Source organism: Bos indicus, chromosome 11, assembly GCF_029378745.1.
Source record: "Bos indicus isolate NIAB-ARS_2022 breed Sahiwal x Tharparkar chromosome 11, NIAB-ARS_B.indTharparkar_mat_pri_1.0, whole genome shotgun sequence".
Classification (NCBI taxonomy): Eukaryota; Metazoa; Chordata; class Mammalia; order Artiodactyla; family Bovidae; genus Bos; species Bos indicus.
This window is the reverse complement of record NC_091770.1, coordinates 94,689,203-94,707,282: the sequence shown is the minus strand read 5'-3', so window position 1 is coordinate 94,707,282 and position 18,080 is coordinate 94,689,203. Positions and strand designations below refer to the sequence as shown.

The following is an 18,080-nucleotide window of genomic DNA, read 5'->3' as shown; positions in this document are numbered from 1 at the left end:
GAAATTGTATAAATGTATTCAGTTGCAGAAGTCCTATAACTTTATAGTTGGGTGCATTTTTAGTGTGTATTTATTAAATATAGTTAAAATTGTGATTTCAGATCCTAGCTATGTCTCTTACAAGCTGTTGATCTTGGGAAATTAAGCTTTTATTTTTATTTCAGTTTCTTCATCTGTAAAATAGGAATGATAATAGTAGCTCTTTCACAGGTTGTTGGGAAGATTAGATGAGGTAATACATAAAAACTGCTTAGAACAGTATATGACACATAGCTGCTGCTGCTGTTGCTAAGTTGCTTCAGTCATGTCTGACTCTGTGTGACCCCATAGACGGCAGCCCACCAGGCTCCCCCGTCCCTGGGATTCTCCAGGCAAGAACGCTGGATTGGGTTGCCATTTCCTTCTCCAATGCATGAGAGTGAAAAGTGAAAGTGAAGTCTCTCAGTCGTGGTCAACTCTTAGTGACCCCATGGACTGCAGCCTACCCGGCTCCTTCGTCCATGGGATTTTCCAGGCAAGAGTACTGGATTGGGTTGCCATTGCCTTCTCCAAGTGCTGGTAAATATTAACAAAGTTTAGAAATTGTTTGCTCTTGTGCAGAGTATCTGCTCTTTTTAAAGGGGGTAATTAACCTTCCTCTCATAGGCTTGTCTTGAGGATTAAATGAGAAAGAACATAAAAGCAAGTCATCAGTGAAATAAGCTATTTCCATGAGTAGCCTTATGAGCTGCTTGAAAATTACATGTTAAAAAAATTAAATTTAGTCTTTTTTTCCTGGGAAGGTAGTAAAGCTTTTCATGAGCTTTTTGGGATGGTCTGTGCCTCCACTGTAGTCTAAGATTAAGAGTTGTTACTTTAGAAAACGGAATAGTTTTTGAATGGGCAGTAGTTTTTGAAAAGGTGGCATGGAAAAGTCATGGGCTTAGGAATCTGGCAATCAGGAATCAGCTGGAATGTCACCACTTCCTAGCCTCGGATTTTTTTTTTTTTTTTTTTTTCTGTTAATCAGGGAAAATAATACTGTCCCACAATCTTGGCAAGGTTTTGACAGTCAGGTGCAGAAACTTAGGTAGGAATTCCACTGTAGCTACAAAAGTGTACAAATAGTCACAGTATTTATTACCCATTGAGAGATAAAGTTGTATATCTGGAGACCCTTTTGATTTTCATACATTGCATTTGTTCAGTGTTTATTTTTTCCTGGAGTGGAGATTTTTTTTATTCTTCACTTTTTGTTAAATTTGAACTCCCATTCCTTGTTCTTAAAATTCATTTATTCCATAGGCTATTGCTACTATTTGGGTAGTTCCTAATTTTCTGGATTGCTTTTCGTAACAGTATTTGAAAGCATGAGTATCAGATCACGATACTGTCTGGATTACTCACAAAGCCTGTAATTTGTAAGGTGAAGCAATTCTATTTTTTTTATAATAAATAATACTCTTTACCTTGGTTTAGTATCTTTTAGTTCACAAAGCACTTTCTCGTTTTTCTTTCGTTTGATCCCTGAGATGGGCAGGGCAGATGTTATCTCTTGATGGGGGAGAAAGTTGATGTGTGAAAGGGTAAATGGTTTATTCTAATTCCACAGAGAGTAAAGGATTTAGCTGGGTTGGAACCCAGGCTCTCTGATATTTAGTCTGGGGCTCTTTCCATAGAACCATATATCATTTTTGTGAGAAAGTCTTGGTTAAAAAACAAAAAAACAGGCCAGGGAAATTACTATTAATGAATGGTTGTTTTTGTTTTACTAAAACATTTTTAAAAAACAACCATAATCTAACAGAAATGTCAGCAATATAGAAAACTTAAAAAAACCCAGATACCCCATCACCCATGCGTACTTCAGTGTGCTTTTCCTACAAACAAGGGTATTCTCCTTTATAACCACAATACAACCATCAAAATCAGGAAATTAACATCGAATCATTACTATATCTAGTCGATAGACCTTGTTCATATTTCAGTCATTGTCTCAGTAACATTCTTTACACCAAAACGATCCAGTTCAGAGTCACACGTTGCCTTTATTTGTCCTGTCTCTTAAGTTTCCTTCAGTCTGGAAGAGATCTTCAGTCTTGCCTTGATTTTTCATGACCCTGACACTTTTGAAGATTACAGGTCAAATATTTTTCAGATGGTCCCTCAATTGGTTTGTCTGATGTCTCCTCAAGATTAGCTTCAGGTTACACATCTTGGACAGGAATATCATGGGTGTGTTAGTGTGCTCTTCTCTTTGCATTCTAGCCATTTGTCCATTCCTGATGGCGATCACTTTAATGACTTGATTAGGTAGTCTTTGCCGAAGTTCTACACTGAAAAGTTACTCTTTGTCATTGCAGTTAGTAAAGATTTTGTGGGAAGATACTTTAAAACTACGTAAATGCTCCATTTCTCATTAAATTGTCAATTTATTCATTTCCGTCAATGGGGTGTTGTGGTTTCTGTTTATTTGATTGTTTAATAATCTGTCAATATCATTATTGATTTTGATGCTCACCTTACCCAGACTGGCAGTAGGAGCCTTACAAAGCTGTCTCTTGTCTCCTTTAGACATCTCCCCATCATTCTTTGAGTGCTTCTTTTTCTAGTACAATAAGATGTTGCAGTCTCATCTTGTACTTTCTCTGCCCCAGCCCTGGAATCCGATATTTCTCCAAGGACCCCTGGTTCCTTTTAGAGGATGGTTGTATTTAGAAGCCAAGGTCTGGTTACTGGATATGTTCATTGCTATTGGGTGTTGTTCCTGACAAGGGAACAAGGGCCAAGGCCCTTTCAGTAGACAGACCCCGGAAGTATGTGTGTATTAGTCAGGTTATATTTACGGTTCTCTACTATACATTTATTGAAAACCTTGAGTTCACACTGATATCTCCAATTCAAATCCAACTCCATAGAGTTCATTCTGGTTTTCTGGTAGTTGCATCTGTGAGAAACTTGGCCTATCTTACTGGTCATGGACTTGCATTGAGTGTGTTTCTCCATCACCTTCTGTCCTATGTGGGTGCTCTCCTCATTCACCTTGCTTTCCTGGGGTCACAGTGCCTAGGTTGATGGTTTGGCATGACCCTGCTCTCCCACTGGGGTTTCCCTGGTGACTCAGAAAGTAAAGAATCTGGCTGTAATGCAGGAAACCCAGGTTCAGTCCCCCTAGGTTGGGAATATCCCCTGGAGAAGGAAATGGCAACCCACTCCAGTGTTCTTGCCTGGAGAATCCCATGGACAAAGGAGCCTGGCATTGGGCTACAGTCCATGGGGTCACAAAGAGTCGGGAATGACTGAGCGACTAACACTTTCACTTTTGCTGTCCCACTGCCCTGTGGATGCCCCAAATGCCCTCTGAATCCCCAATATGCTGGGCAAGTCTTCTCTGACCCCACATAGTCAGCCTCCTCATCCCTGCTCTGGCTCACCACCTGTCTCTAGGGTCCCTCTGCTTGGACATGCTCCTTACTCTCTTGGGCTCTGACCCTCATGCTGGACTGTCCCTCCATGGCGCACTGTTCACGCTCTACTTGTGTTTTAACATCCTGGTTGTTTCAGCCCTTGAGCACTGATGGTCTTTTCACTTCCACTCAGGTTCTGGCTTCTCATCCCAGGGTGCTTCTCCTTAGTAGATGCCTTCCTCATTCACTCTGATTTGACATTGTATTGGCCAGGCCACCTCCCAGTGTGGGCCTTGCTCATGATCTGATGTCACTTGTCTGGTCACCCCTCTGTAGAGACATTTTCCTCACCCTGCTCAGGCTTTAACATCTCATGCTGAGCCATTGCCAACATGGGCATCTGCCCTGCTCTGCCCACATGATAGTTTTAGGAGTAAATTGTTCAGAAAGAGCAGAAGAAAACTTAGGGGAGGCTTTTAAAAAAGTTAAGGGCAGGGGATGGGGAACACATGTATACCTGTGGTGGATTCATTTTGATATTTGTCAAAACTAATACAATTATGTAAAGTTTAAAAATAAAATAAAATTAAAAAAAAAAAAAAGTTAAGGGCAAAGGTACTTATTGGTAAGGAAATGGATGTCATCTTTGCTGATGCTATTAATATAATTGGAGAGTCTAGATTTTGCACTGTTGCTCAGCACAGGAAAGAACTTATTAAAAGTGCATGGAGTACTGTACATTGTGGAGGGGCACGTGGGCTCTATCTGCTTGGGATCCAGCTTCTTCGAGTTAACTTACTTTGCACATCGTGGCGTAAGAGTCTTTCCATAGGACTCAATGGGTGAGGTAAAACTTTGTAACTCCTCTCACAGCAATATCTGTGTATCTTTATTAATCTGATCCTGAGAACATTATTAGAAATGAAAAGTTAAGTGCAAAATCTTGAAATGACATGTTTATATAATTACACAACTAAGTTAATCATTTTCTGACAAGTCTCGACAATGACAGCGTTCTTCCATGGAGGTGTTAACTTGTTATGGGTTAGAAAGCACCCTTTGATACAGCATTTTCAGCCTGGAAAAGCAGCTTTAATTTCAGAGGCTATTGAAACAAATGGAGACTTGTTGGAAATATTAACACTACCTTTTTGTGTGTTTGTCTAGCTTAAAGGAATCAATGTTTATTAGGTGATGTTTGCTAGCACATTCTGAAGTGTATACAGTTTCTTTTGACCGTGTTGTCAACTTTAAGACAGTTCAGTTGGTATGAATTTTGAAATGCCTCAGCCCCCTCAGCATATCAGTTTGTAACTAAGGAGACAGTGTGCTGAAGTTTTACCCTAGTCCATAGAGAATAGGCTGCTGTTTTGCTTTAGAATACTAACTGGTGTGAAGATCTGATAGCTGTGAAATAAGGGGTCCCAGTACCGTGTGTGTCTCATTTAGTACTTCTAAATAACACGTAAAGGTATGAGGGCCTAGCATTATGGCATGGTTATGTTACGCAGCAAAGATTCATCTTGTGAGGAGTTAGTGTTACATTTTTCTCCTAATCTCATAATACGTTGTAATCAAAGAAAAGTAGGTCCTAATTGAAAGCTGATGATCCAGCAGAGTGATCAATAACATGATGCTTTTTAAAGAAAAAAAATTAGCTTTCCTGCTGCCTGAATATTGTCAGAGTTTTTGTCTGTTTCATGACTTCAAGCTGAGTGTACTTAATCACGTTGATGACATGGCCCTGAGCACTGAGCATGGCCCTTCCAGGGCATCGCCGAGAGTGTTCAGAAGAGGGTGGTATTGAATAGAAATCTCTCTTGGCTTACTCTCAGTCTTCATTCTCCCAGAGGCAAGAACTGAGCAGACCTCCCTTCCTTCAAACACATTTTAACTGCTTGTGTGTCATTTTTTCGTATTTAAGAGCAGAGACTGTTGTCAGCAGGTGTGACTTATTGATACCTTTGACTCCAGAGGAAAACATCTTTAAAGAATAACAGTCAGGGATAAGCAGGGCATTTTCAGTAGCATACTTCTTGTTAGAGAAAGAGAAACAGTTATTGGGAACTAGAAACTCTGTGTCAGATGTCAGAGGAAAACTCATTCATCAGACTTTTATTGTGCCAGGTTTATGACTAGGAATATGAGAAGACAGTTGGTGCCCTCAAGGAGCTCCCAGTCTAGTGGGGAAGACAGATACTTAATTAGAGACCCAGGGGTGGTTCTCCTGGTTACACATTGGGATAAGTTGGGGAGGTTTAAAAAAAACAAACAATGCCTGGAGATTCTGATTTAATTGTTCTGGGGTGTGGTCTGAGCCTCAGGACTTTTAAAAGCTCCCCAGGTAATTGTAATTGCATCAGAGTCAAATGTGTTAGAGCTGCAAAAATGTGGAAGTGCAATAACATTTGCACAGAGATGGGAGCACAGTGGAGAGGCACTTAACTCAGTCTAGGATGTGAGGGTGAGGGGTTGAGAAGGCTTCCCAGAGAGGAGGAAATGCCTAAGTTAAGGCTTGATGAATGAATTTGTGAAGGGGAAAAGACTAGAAAGACAGTTCTTTGCACAAGAGCAGCTGAATAAGGTAGAATTGTAAAGTGGTTAGTGCTTTTGGGTGATCAATGCTTATTCTGTCATTTCCTTGCTTTGACTTTGGCTAGTTTATCTTCTGAGTTTCAGGGTCCTTATCTCTAAACTGGGGGTAATAACACTTATAGGGTTGTTGAAGGTTAACTGAGATAATGCATGTAAAGTGCTTAATCATGTAATCGTGCTTTGCACATACGAAACAGGTACAAGTAGTGGTATGGTTATGATATTGTCACTAGAGAATTGGAGCATGGTTTGTTCAGAGAGCTACAAGTAGTTCCCTATGGCTGGATCTTAGGGTGCAAGACCACTCAAGGAAAGGGTGGATGGCAAAAAAAAAAAAAAAAAGCTTGGCTGATGGTTAGAATTCCAGATCATGGAGGTATAGGAGTGTGAGGCAATTGATGATGGGATATCATGGCAGAAGCAGGACATTTCCATGGTAATATGTTAAGATATGATGTGCTCTGGGAAATCTTGGGTCTGTATTGGAAAGTGGCTCAGAACATGGTATTCTTAGCATCATTCAGTTCAGTTCAGTCGCTCAGTGGTGTCCGACTCTTTGCGACCCCATGAATTGCAGCATGCCAGGCCTCCCTGTCTATCACCAATTCCAATTCAAACTCACGTCCATCGAGTCGGTGATGCCATCCAGCCATCTTATCCTCTTTCGTCCCCTTCTCCTCCTGCCCCCAATCCCTCCCAGCATTAGAGTCTTTTCCAATGAGTCAACTCTTCGCATGAGGTGGCCAAAGTACTGGAGTTTCAGCTTTAGCATCATTCCTTCCAAAGAACACCCAGCACCGATCTCCTTTAGAATGGACTGGTTGGATCTCCTTGCAGTCCAAGGGACTGTCAAGAGTCTTCTCCAACACCACAGTTCAAAAGCATCAATTCTTCGGCGCTCGGCTTTCTTCACAGTCCAACTCTCACATCCATACATGACCACTGGATCATTACATGTACTGAATTGGCAGGAGTGTTACTAGGACAGAAATTGGATTTTCAGTTACAAGTAGTTGAAAATATTAAGCATCTTAAAGAGTAATGGAGGAAGTAAGTAGTCTCAAGGTAGTTCCACAGAGTTTCTGGAAATTGTTGTTGTATTAATGGTTTAATGAAAATATGAAGTCACTTGGTCATTTGCATTTAGAGGAGAAACTTAAAAACTTATTTTTTGATTTGCAGAGAAGTAGAAAATGCTTCTATCTTCATTGACTTCAGTGGCCCTTATGTATATTGCTTGGTATGTTATTTAACTTGTCACAACATTAATCACTACTTCTTCTATAAGACAACATGTAAATGATCATGGATAAGTATGACAATAACATATATAGTCTGGTTTGTTTTTAGTGTGGTAGTCAGCATTTCCCCCCCTCCCCCTGAAGAAACTGTCATAATCTTTGGCTCCATGTAATAGAACTCTGGCAGCTATTTGAACTGAGTAAGAAAGTTAGGTAGGTTTATAATTGATTAGAATGAAACAATGACTATGTGTAACAGTAGAAGAGAAGTTAGCGTCATTGTTTCCACAAATACTTTTATCCTTTGAAATCTTTTATTGCAAAAGCACTGTTGATATGGATTATTGAGGTACACCTTATGTTTATTTTATATTGTATGTACTAATTATTTAGATGAAGAGTTCCATTTAACTAGATCAGTGGTTCTTAAACTGTGATCACTAGTTCAGTAGCATCACTATTATCTGGGTACTTATTGGAAATGTCAAGTCTTGGGTCCTGCCCCAGGTACCCTGGAGGTGGGGCTTGAAATCTCATCTTTTAATGTGCTGAAGTTTGAGTCACAGAAGTGTATAATCACTCCTATCATTTATTGAAATTTTTTAGACTCCGGGAAGGCTAGTCTGTACTTCCTTTATTCCTTTTCAATATTTGATTCTGGCTGTGTGCCAGGGACTGTTTAGGCACCTGGGAAACACTCGTGGGTGTGACAGACAAAAATGCCTGCTCTCCTGCAGTTTACATTTAGAGGAGAGAAACAAGATTGTGATTGCTGTGATGTGTAGAATTAAAATTCAATGGTAGAGAGTGTGTTGGGGAAGACTTTTGGAGGAGGTCAGGTATAAGTTGTATTTTGAATGACAGGAAGAGCCATCTATATGATGATTAGTGTAAAAGGCCACAAGATAGAAATGAATTAGGTGTGTTGAGGGGCAGACAGAAGGCCAGTGTGGCTAGAATGCCGAGGGCAAGAGGAGAGAATTCTGAAATGCAATTGGAGAGATAGGCAGAGGCCAGATCATGTAGGACCTTGTAAGGACTTTTTTCCTCATTTTTTTTTTTTTAAATTGTATTAAATTGCATATAACATAAAATTTACCAGACTGGAAAAGGTCAGTTTTCATTTCAATCCCAAAGAAAAGCAATGCCAAAGAATGCTCAAACTACTGCACAATTGCACTCATCTCATGCTAGTAAAGTAATGCTCAAAATTCTCCAAGCCAGGCTTCAGCAGTACGTGAACCGTGAACTTCCAGATGTTCAAGCTGGTTTTAGAAAAGGCAGAGGAACCAGACATCAAATTGCCCACATCCGCTGGATCATGGAAAAAGCAAGAGAGTTCCAGAAAAACATCTATTTCTGCTTTATTGACTATGCCAAAGCCTTTGACTGTGTGGATCACAATAAACTGTGGAAAATTCTAAAAGAGATGGGAATACCAGACCACCTGACCTGCCTCTTGATAAACCTATATGTAGGTCAGGAAGCAACAGTTAGAACTGGACATGGAACAACAGACTGGTTCCAAATAGGAAAAGGAGTACATCAAGGCTGTATATTGTCATCCTACTTATTTAACTTATATGCAGAGTACATCATGAGAAACGCTGGGCTGGAAGAAGCACAAGCTGGAATCAAGGTTGCTGGGAGAAATATCGATAACCTCAGATATGCAGATGACACCACCCTTATGGCAGAAAGTGAAGAGGAACTAAAAAGCCTCTTGATGAAAGTGAAAGAGGAGAGTGAAAAAGTTGGCTTAAAGCTCAACATTCAGAAAACGAAGATCATGGCATCCGGTCCCATCACTTCATGGCAAATAGATGGGGAAACAGTGTCAGACTTTATTTTTTTGGGCTCCAAAATCACTGCAGATGGTGATTGTAGCCATGAAATTAAAAGACGCTTACTCCTTGGTAAGAAAGTTATGACCAACCTAGATAGCATATTCAAAAGCAGAGACATTACTTTGCTAACAAAGGTCCATCTAGTCAAGGCTATGGTTTTTCCTGTGGTCGTGTATGGATGTGAGAGTTGGACTGTGAAGAAGGCTGAGCGCTGAAGAATTGATGTTTTTGAACTGTGGTGTTGGAGAAGACTCTTGAGAGTCCCTTGGACTGCCAGGAGATCCAACCAGTCCATTCTAAAGGAGATCAGTCTTGGGTGTTCGTTGGAAGGATTGGTGTTGAAGCTGAAACTCCAGTACTTTGGCCACCTCATGTGAAGTGTTGACTCACTGGAAAAGACCCTGATGCTGGGAGGGATTGGGGGCAGGAGGAGAAGGGGACGACAGAGGATGAGATGGCTGGATGGCATCACTGACTCGATGGACATGAGTCTGAGTGAACTCTGGGAGTTGGTGATGGACAGGGAGGCTTGGCATGCTGTGATTCATGGGGTCGCAAAGAGTCCCCATGAGGTGAAATGTTGATGATATATCAAGGACGGTTGGTTGGGGATGCTGAGAATCATTGAGATTCTGGATATATTTTGATGATTAAATCAACATAATTTGTTTGATTGATTTGGCATATAAAACAGGACTGAAGGGTGATACTAGATTTGGTGTCTTTTGTTTGTTGTTTTGTTTTTTTTTGCCTGCATAACTGGATATCAGGAAGTGCAGGTTTGAGGAAGAAAAGTGCCATTTGTTAAGTCAAAAATTCTTAAAGATCCAGATGGGGATGTTGAGGAGGCAGTTGGATGAGGGAATCTAGGATCAGGGAAGAAGTCGGGTTGGAGACAGGACTTTGGAGCTCATCAGGATTTGCCTGGTAATTAATACCATGAGACTGAATGAGATCATTTAGATAATGAGTGTAGGCAGGAAGAGGTCTAGCACTAAGTTCGAAGGTAGGAGAGTTTTGTCTGAGAAGGAATCAGCAAAGGAGCAGCCAGTAAGGCAGGAAGAATACCACTAGAGAGTGGTGTCCTGCAGGCACATGAAGAAAGTGTTTGGAGAAGGAGGGCAAATCGATCAGCTGTGTCAAATGCTGCTGAGAGGTTAAGACAAGCATTTGAGATTGACCATTTTGGCACATTTTAGCAATGGGGAGGACACTGGTGATCATGACAAGTTGTTTTGGTGGTGTGGTGAGTTCAGAAGCCTGGCCGAAGTGTTGAAGAGAAAGGGAGAAGAAGCAGAGATAGAGTTTAGACAGCATTAGAATGTTCTTCAGTTAGACAGCAGAGCTGTACAAAACGCCTTAAGTCAGTGGCACAAATTAATGCTCCACTGTTAAAAAAACAAATTTGGTATGTGACACCTTTGCATGCTCATGTTTGTTCCTTTCAGTTTTTTAAATAGAGAAAAATAAACTTAAAAGTGGACATTTGGGTTAAAAAAAAATGCATGGAATCTTTGAGGAATCTCCATGGAGTCCTAGGGTCCCACAGAACACACTTTGAAAGCCATTCTCTTAATCCAGAGGAATGAAATTCTGAGATGAAATTCAGCCAGTTGCAGAATAGGCTTAAATATATTTCTAGGTTTTAGAGGGAATCTTCTTGGTGCTCTTTAGATGAACTTAGAATATGCCTTTCTTTCAACAAACCCTCTACTTTTAGATCATTTGAATCAAGGGATGTTCCATATGGTGTTTTCCGCAAATGTTTTGGTGACCAGAGGATGCTGACCTTGTCAGTCTTTTTGTACCCTCTTGCAGGGGGAAAAAAAGTACAAAAGCATTTTGAAATAGCTTTCTTGAAACTTGAGTTTACTTTTAGTTAAGATACTCTGCTTTATTGTCTAATTTAAAAATTATATTTGACAAAGGTATATTTAAATCCCTTGAATTTTAGAGCAGGCAACTCTTTTCACTGTAGGTACTTATTTAAAGCACATTCGAAATTTCTCTTCAGTAAGGAAATGATGGTTCTTCACAAGGGAAATAGTAGATCCCTGACTTGCAACTACTCCTGAGAAATTGGAGTATTACAATATTGAGTCTAAGATGCCATTATTTATAAGATGCACTGTTATTATATGTACTACCAAGAAAGAAAAATTGCCATTTAGAGTTGTAAGATGCAATAGACTGTAAAACATGGGAAAATGTGGGAGAAAATTTTCATCTTAGAATCAATGAAACCCAGAATTTGAGTGCCTGGAGGTCTAAGTTGCAGTTCTGGTTGTGTTTCTAACCAGTTGTGAGATTACTAAGTCATTTAGACTCTCTCTGCTTTAGATTCCTCACCTGTATGGTGAGGGTGATGTCTGATCACCTACCTCATAAGGTTATAATGAAGATGAAAAGAGGTAAATGAGATAGTTTTGGAAAGTGGAATCTGCTGGGCAAATTCAAGGTATTTAGTTGATTGCAATTCCCTTAGATCTGATTAGGCAACTCAAAGTTTCTTCTCTGAGCTTTGTTGTCAGGTTTAAAATAGAATTCAGTCATAGACATTTGAATGTGTAACATTTTCTTCTGCTAAATGATTTTCTTGCAATCTGGAAATAATCTTTTTATTGTAGTTTTAGAATCAAAGAGAAAAGAGAAAATACAAAGATAATATAACCCCGATGTTCTTGTCACTCAGAATGAACAACTGTTAACATTTTGTTAGTGCTGTGATCTTTTTAAAACTTAATATGAAATATTCATGACATAAAAAGGTAAAAGGATATAGTAATGAACATTCATATACTTGCCATTGCCAATGCAGGGGAAGCCTCCCCCCGCCCCCCACCTCTCCCCACCCCCTGCTGTGAGGAAACAGTATCTTAAATTTTAGATTAGCATCCTGTCTTCATAATAGCCTAATGAGATAGGATACTGTTTCTCTTGAGTCTTGAACACCTGTAAGTAAGCAAGTTAATGTCATCACCTGAATATTTTATCCTGGAGTATGAGGGAGCATGTTACATTGTGCTAGTGTTGCCTTGGTTTGAATTTCCTCAAAGTTTTTCTTTTGGTTTTGGAGATCCATCTGTATAAATGGGAAATATATCATCTGTAAAATCATAACAACGGCTAACCTGTTATGTGCTAGACATTGTATTTAGGCAATTTTTGTTGTTTTCTTTACATTTCACAATAATACTTCTGCTTAGGTATTTTCATTTTATAGATTAGGAAGGCTATGGCTCAGAGAAGTTGAGTAACTTGTCCAAAGTTCCACGGCCATTAAGTTGGAGAGCTAATGATTTTAATCAAGGTTTGCCCTGTTTCACAGCCTGCATATTCTGTTCATGCTGCCTTAGTCCTTGTCAGTAATCACGGTCTGTTTCTTTTGTAGGCAAAACCCAGAGACCACCTTTGAAGTGTATGTTGAAATGGCCTATCCTAGGACAGGTGGCACTCTTTCAGGTATGCATGTTTCATTATGATATGCCATGTTTGTTTATTGTATGACATAGCCATGCACATTGGATGATATGTGAATATTCTAAACTGTTATTTATCTTTAAGTGTGTTTAAGTGTCTTTCCCTTTTATCTGTGCACACATCATCCTAGGGAACAATTTAAGAGTCATTGCTTTAACAGCTTTGAATTATGGCTTTATTCATTGTAACCATTGGATTTTAGTTTTTATCTTTCAGAGATACCTGGAAGTCAACATTTTAGTATGAAATATTGTCACCTTGCTAATAAAGAGGGTTTAGAATTAGGTTATAAAATAATATAAAGGGAAATCTCTGCCACTAAACTGGGAGGAGATGTTTGAAATAGATTTAATTCAGTAAATTTTATGTCAGCTGGTTAAAAAAGAGGTTGAAAATTAGTTGAAGGAAACACCTCCTCTGGTTTAGCTTTTGGACTAATTTGGACATGTATTCCTGGACAACAGGGTCTTGGATAAGATTAGAGTATCTTGTTCAGGCTGAATAAATCACTTTTTGACCTAAAATCCTTCCTGGTTAATGAGCAAAAATCACCTTCTGGCCTAGTGTTCTTTTTCTTGGTGCCTAAGACAGTGATGTGTTTGCCAAAGATATATTAGGGAGCATCTCTTGGTCTACACAACAGCAGTTGTGTATATTTATTTGGTGTTTATGGAGAATGAATTTATTTGGATTAGAAACTTGGAGTAATCAGGATTCCAGTGGTAGTTACGCCTATCATTGGCTGTACAACCTTGGGCATATTTTCTACTTCATTATTTTACTTAGATTGTAGTGCTCATAACATAGTTACCTTTTTGTTGAGTATCTATTGTTCTGTTGTCCTACATGCTTGATGTACCTAGTAAGTTCTTACAGTACAACTCTTAAAGATAGTTGGATGGCATCTCCATTATGCCTATGAGAAAACAGCATCTGAGAGCTCAGATAACTTACCGAGATCTTATAGCTACTGTGTGGAATAGCAAGGGCTTTTGGTTCAAGTCCTCTTCACTCTAAGTTGCCTTCTTGAGGACAGTGACCATGTTATACACATCTCTCCATGGCATCTCCAGGGCTTTGTACAATGTCACTAGCATTTCTTAAATGCATTTCTCAATATCAAAAGTGAAAACTGTGTGAGCTTCACTTTCTGAATTAATGAGACATGTTATAAACTTATTAGGGCTTTCCTGATAGCTCAGCTTGTACAAACTCTGGCCGCAATGCAGGAGACCCCTGTTTGATTCCTGAGTCAGGAAGATCCCCTGGAGAAGGGATAGGCTACCCACTCCAGTATTCCTGGGTTTCTCTGGTGTCTCAGACAGTAAAGAATCCGCCTGCAGTGTGGGAGACCTGGGTTCGATCCCTGGGTGCTTCACTTTCTGAATTAATGGACATGTTATAAACTTATGGTCGTTCTGGAACTAGAATGTTAATATTCATCTTAAGTTGTGCCTCTAACTGTGCAAACTACTGGATTGAGAAGGGAGGTAGCTGATACTAGGGGTGTTCGAGCTGTGGTACCTCTGTGAGCCCACTTGACAGAGTAACTAGCTGGTGATAGCTGTGATTTGATAGATTTAGGGACAAAAATTTTTCTTATTTCTGCAGTTGCTAATGCTCCCCCTTTCAGTGCTATAGTTATTTCCTCCCAAAGTTAAAATGAATTTTTTTTTGGGAATATGAACAAAGTTTAAGTACAAATAAGATGGAAGAGTGTACAAAATGAGACGTCTTTACCGTATCCTCTTCTCTCAGTTATCTAATTCCTCTTCCTGTAGGCAACTCTTGTCTCATTTAACCCCTTTAGTTTACTTTTTAAAAACTTAAAAATTTGAAAATATTTTAAAAGATAAGTTATAGGAGTAGTTAAGTGTATACTCGCTTTCCTTAGAGTCATCAGTTGTTACTGTTTTGCCTTATTTGCTTGATCACTGTATTTTTTTGCTAAACATTTTGAGAATAAGTTGCAGACATTGTGACCCTTCACCCTTAAATACTTTAGGATATATCTCCTAAGAATAAGGGCATTTTCTTAAATAACTGTAGTCCCATTACTGAAGTAAGAAAGTTAATGTCTTTTGTCCAAATTTAATCAGTTGTCCCAATAATATCCTTTATAGCACTTCCCCCCTCTGATCCAGAATTCAGGATCATGTAATCCATTTAGTTTTCACAGCTGTTTAGTTTCTTTCAGTCTGGAATAGTTTTGCAATCCCTTCCTCCCTTTTTTAATCTTTATGTCATGTTTCTGAAGAACCTAAGTCTCTTGTTTTGTAGAAAGTCCCTAGGTTTGATTCTACCCTCATGATTAGATTCAGGTTATGGATTTTGGATAGGAGTATTTCAAATATCATATGTGTCCTTCTCAATATGTATCACATCAGCAGAGATGTGATGTTCATTCCATTATTTGTGGAAAAAAATACGTTAAACCTTTGTGTACAGTTTAATAGTTACAGAGTGAGTATCCTTGTTACTGTTACCCGGGTGAAGACATAATATTGCTTGGTTCTAAGGAAATTCTGGTCCTGGCAAGAGAACTCCTGCCCTTGCCCTATGCTTTGGCCCTCTTCTGAAGTGCCCTTTTCAGGCAAGTCCATAGGGTCTGTGGGGCATGCTTAGATCGTGAATCCTTCCATCCTAGACAAACTGTGAGTACCTCACATCTAAGAATTTCTTGACCCAGTGGCCCCAGAGTCTTATTTCCAGAGTCTGAGTCTTCCTTGGGGTCTGTCCTTCTGAGGGTCAACTGGCTGCTGGTATACACACCCCTAGACCCAAAGGGTGGCCTCAGGGTATCTGTTTGTGGGGAGTAGGGGATGGCATGGAGCTTGGACTTGGGAGTGTAGGTGATTGCATCCCTGTGTGTGAGGTTCCTGGCACTGTGGGATGGAAAAGGGAGAGATGGCCAATGGCCAATTTTCTGTGAACCATGTTCCTACATAGAACTCTCAGGAATTCAAGAATTCTCAGTGTGAATCTGGCCTTCCAAGTACTTGTGATAATGGAACATATTTAATAGTTTGTTAGCTTATTTCACATCTTTGAAATGTTTAGACATATGATTTGTGGACCTCAGTTTGTACTCTTGCCTAGGCCTAGGCCCTGTAAATATTATAGGTGGGGCTGGCCAGCGCCCCAGAAGTCCCTGCCTCCCTTTTTCCAGAGGTAACTACTATCCTGACTTTTATGATACTCATTTCTTTGTTTTTCTTTGTAGTTTTACCATATAAGTTTACCTCTTTGAAAAATTTAATTTAGTAATAATGCCTGTTTCTGAGTTTTATAGAATTATTCTGTATGTAGTTTTGCTGCTTTTTTACTCAAGTCTGTAAGGGTTTTCTGTGTTGCTGTGTGTATGGTGGTCATTTATTTTCATTGCAGTGTAGAACACTTTAAGATTATATCACAGTTTATCCTACGTTGAAAGGACTTGAGGTTGTTTGCAATTTTTGGCTATTACAAGCAATGTGGTGGTGACCTTTATATCAATACCTAAATCCTGGTGCATGTAAACATATACATAGGATGTATACCATACTTGATCACTGGATCATGCTAGCCTGTTTTTCAAAGTGGATCTTGCTTATATACACTGCTTCCAGCGGTGTTTGGTCTTTGTTGTTCAACATCTTTACAGTCCTTAATACAATTAGATTTGGTGTTATCTTCCAACCTGATAGTTGTAGTATCTCCTCATTGTTGGTATTTGTATACTTGTCCGGTGACTAATGAGATTGAGCACCTTTTCATACACTATTGACCTCTCAAAATATCTTCTTTTTTAAAGTGCCTGTTCAAGGCTTAATCATTTTTAAATTTTTTCTATCTTTTCTGTGTTGTTTTATAAGAAACTGTGCATTATGTAGGTTATCTGATCAGGTGGGTTGTAGATATTGTCTCCTACTCTATAGTTTGTCTTTCACTGTCTGGTATCTTTGATCAAAACTTCTTGATTTTCATACCTACAGTTTATTGGTATTTTCCTACTCTACAGATATGAAGCTATTGTCCTATATTTTCTTCCAAGAAACTTGTAGTTTTGTCTTTCACATTCTTTAATATGTCAAGTATTTTAATTTTCTATTAAATGATTAATATCCAGAAAAGCTAAACTTAAATTTGATTCCTTATCCAAAATTTTTAAAAATTGGGAAACTAAATAAAGCCGAATTACTAAAATATGCTGTTCTTCTACATAAAACATGTTTTTATAAAATGGTCAGGTACTTCTAAGTAACACCTAAAAAATTATCTCACAATAAAAGGATGACAAATGTGAGAAAGACCAGTAAGAAATATTACTAGATGTTAAAGACAGTTCTTTTCCCCATTGATTATTTTTTGTGTATGAACTCGTGAAGATGTTAACTGTCATGTGTTCTGTGCTCTGAAGAGCGTTCCATAACATCCATGGAAGAGACATGTAATTTGTCCAATCTACTTAGATACTGCATTCAGACCTATGACACTGAGTGGTACCTTCTCCCAAAGTTTGTGCAAATAAAATTTGGGTACGCACACTGAACTCACGGTACCGCTTACTTTGGGAATTCGTAGGATTTCCCAGTTGCTAATACCAGTGAATAAGCTGTCAAATATTTGATTTTAGATAACTTTTGTCTACTTCTACAACCTTTCTTTTTTCTAATACAACTTATATTTGCCTTTTTCAGATACTATTTAATGCATTATTTTTGCCATTTAGATGACTGTAAAGAATCTGTCTTAAAATTAGTCTTTGTTTCTTGGATCTGCATCTCTGATCTTTGCCAAAATACCTGAATAAACTTAGGTATAAACCTTACGCTATATACAGTACTAGTGTCTGGGCATAATCTTCTCTTTGAAGTTTGTTTGCATCCCCCAGAGGGATTAATTCCCTGCTGTGAGAAGGTGGGTTAGAGAGCACTGAAACTACTTTATGGGTCTTTAATTGGAGGAGTCAGTATAGGTTTTGTTCTATAAATTTCTGTGAGTTTCATTCTTATGATTTTTCTTGTACTGTGATATATTATGTTCTCATTGTAAAAAAAAAAAAATACACAAAATTTTCCACTTGAGTATGTATTAGCAGATTATCATAGTGTATATTTTTTCTATTTATCTATAAAAGTTTAGTAGCTGGTTTTCATACTAGTTTTTGACCACGTGTAAATTTTTGAAAAATTATAAAGAAGAGAAAAATTATCACTCAGTAATAACTAATGTTTTGATTTATTTTCTTATAGCCTTGTGTGTGTGTAAATATATAAACTCCCCCCTAAACTTATGTTACATGTATGTGTTTTCCTTGTTCTCCCCTGAATCATTAAACTTTTCCTAAAATTATTAATATAGCTTTGTAAAAATCAATTTAGTTGCTACAAATTATGACATCATATCTATGTGCCATATTTACTGATAATTACATCTTTAGATTGGTTCCAGGGTTCTCCTGTTGTAAATAATGCCAGTGAATATCTTTTGTGTATAATCTTGTTATTTAGGTATGTGGTTTTACTGTTTAGAAAAAGAAGTTAGATCAT

At 38.6% G+C, this 18,080-nt stretch overlaps 1 protein-coding gene across 8 annotated transcripts in view; it reads left to right on the top strand.

The window, feature by feature from the left end:
• Positions 1-18,080, top strand: part of DENND1A (DENN domain containing 1A) — a 531,199-nt gene that overhangs the window by 33,727 nt on the left and 479,392 nt on the right. For all 8 annotated transcript variants that reach the window (XM_070798129.1, XM_070798130.1, XM_070798128.1 and 5 more), the window contains exon 2: positions 12,461-12,531. In XM_070798129.1, coding sequence (XP_070654230.1) covers positions 12,461-12,531 — 71 coding nt within the window. The remainder of the gene's footprint in view (positions 1-12,460; positions 12,532-18,080) is intronic.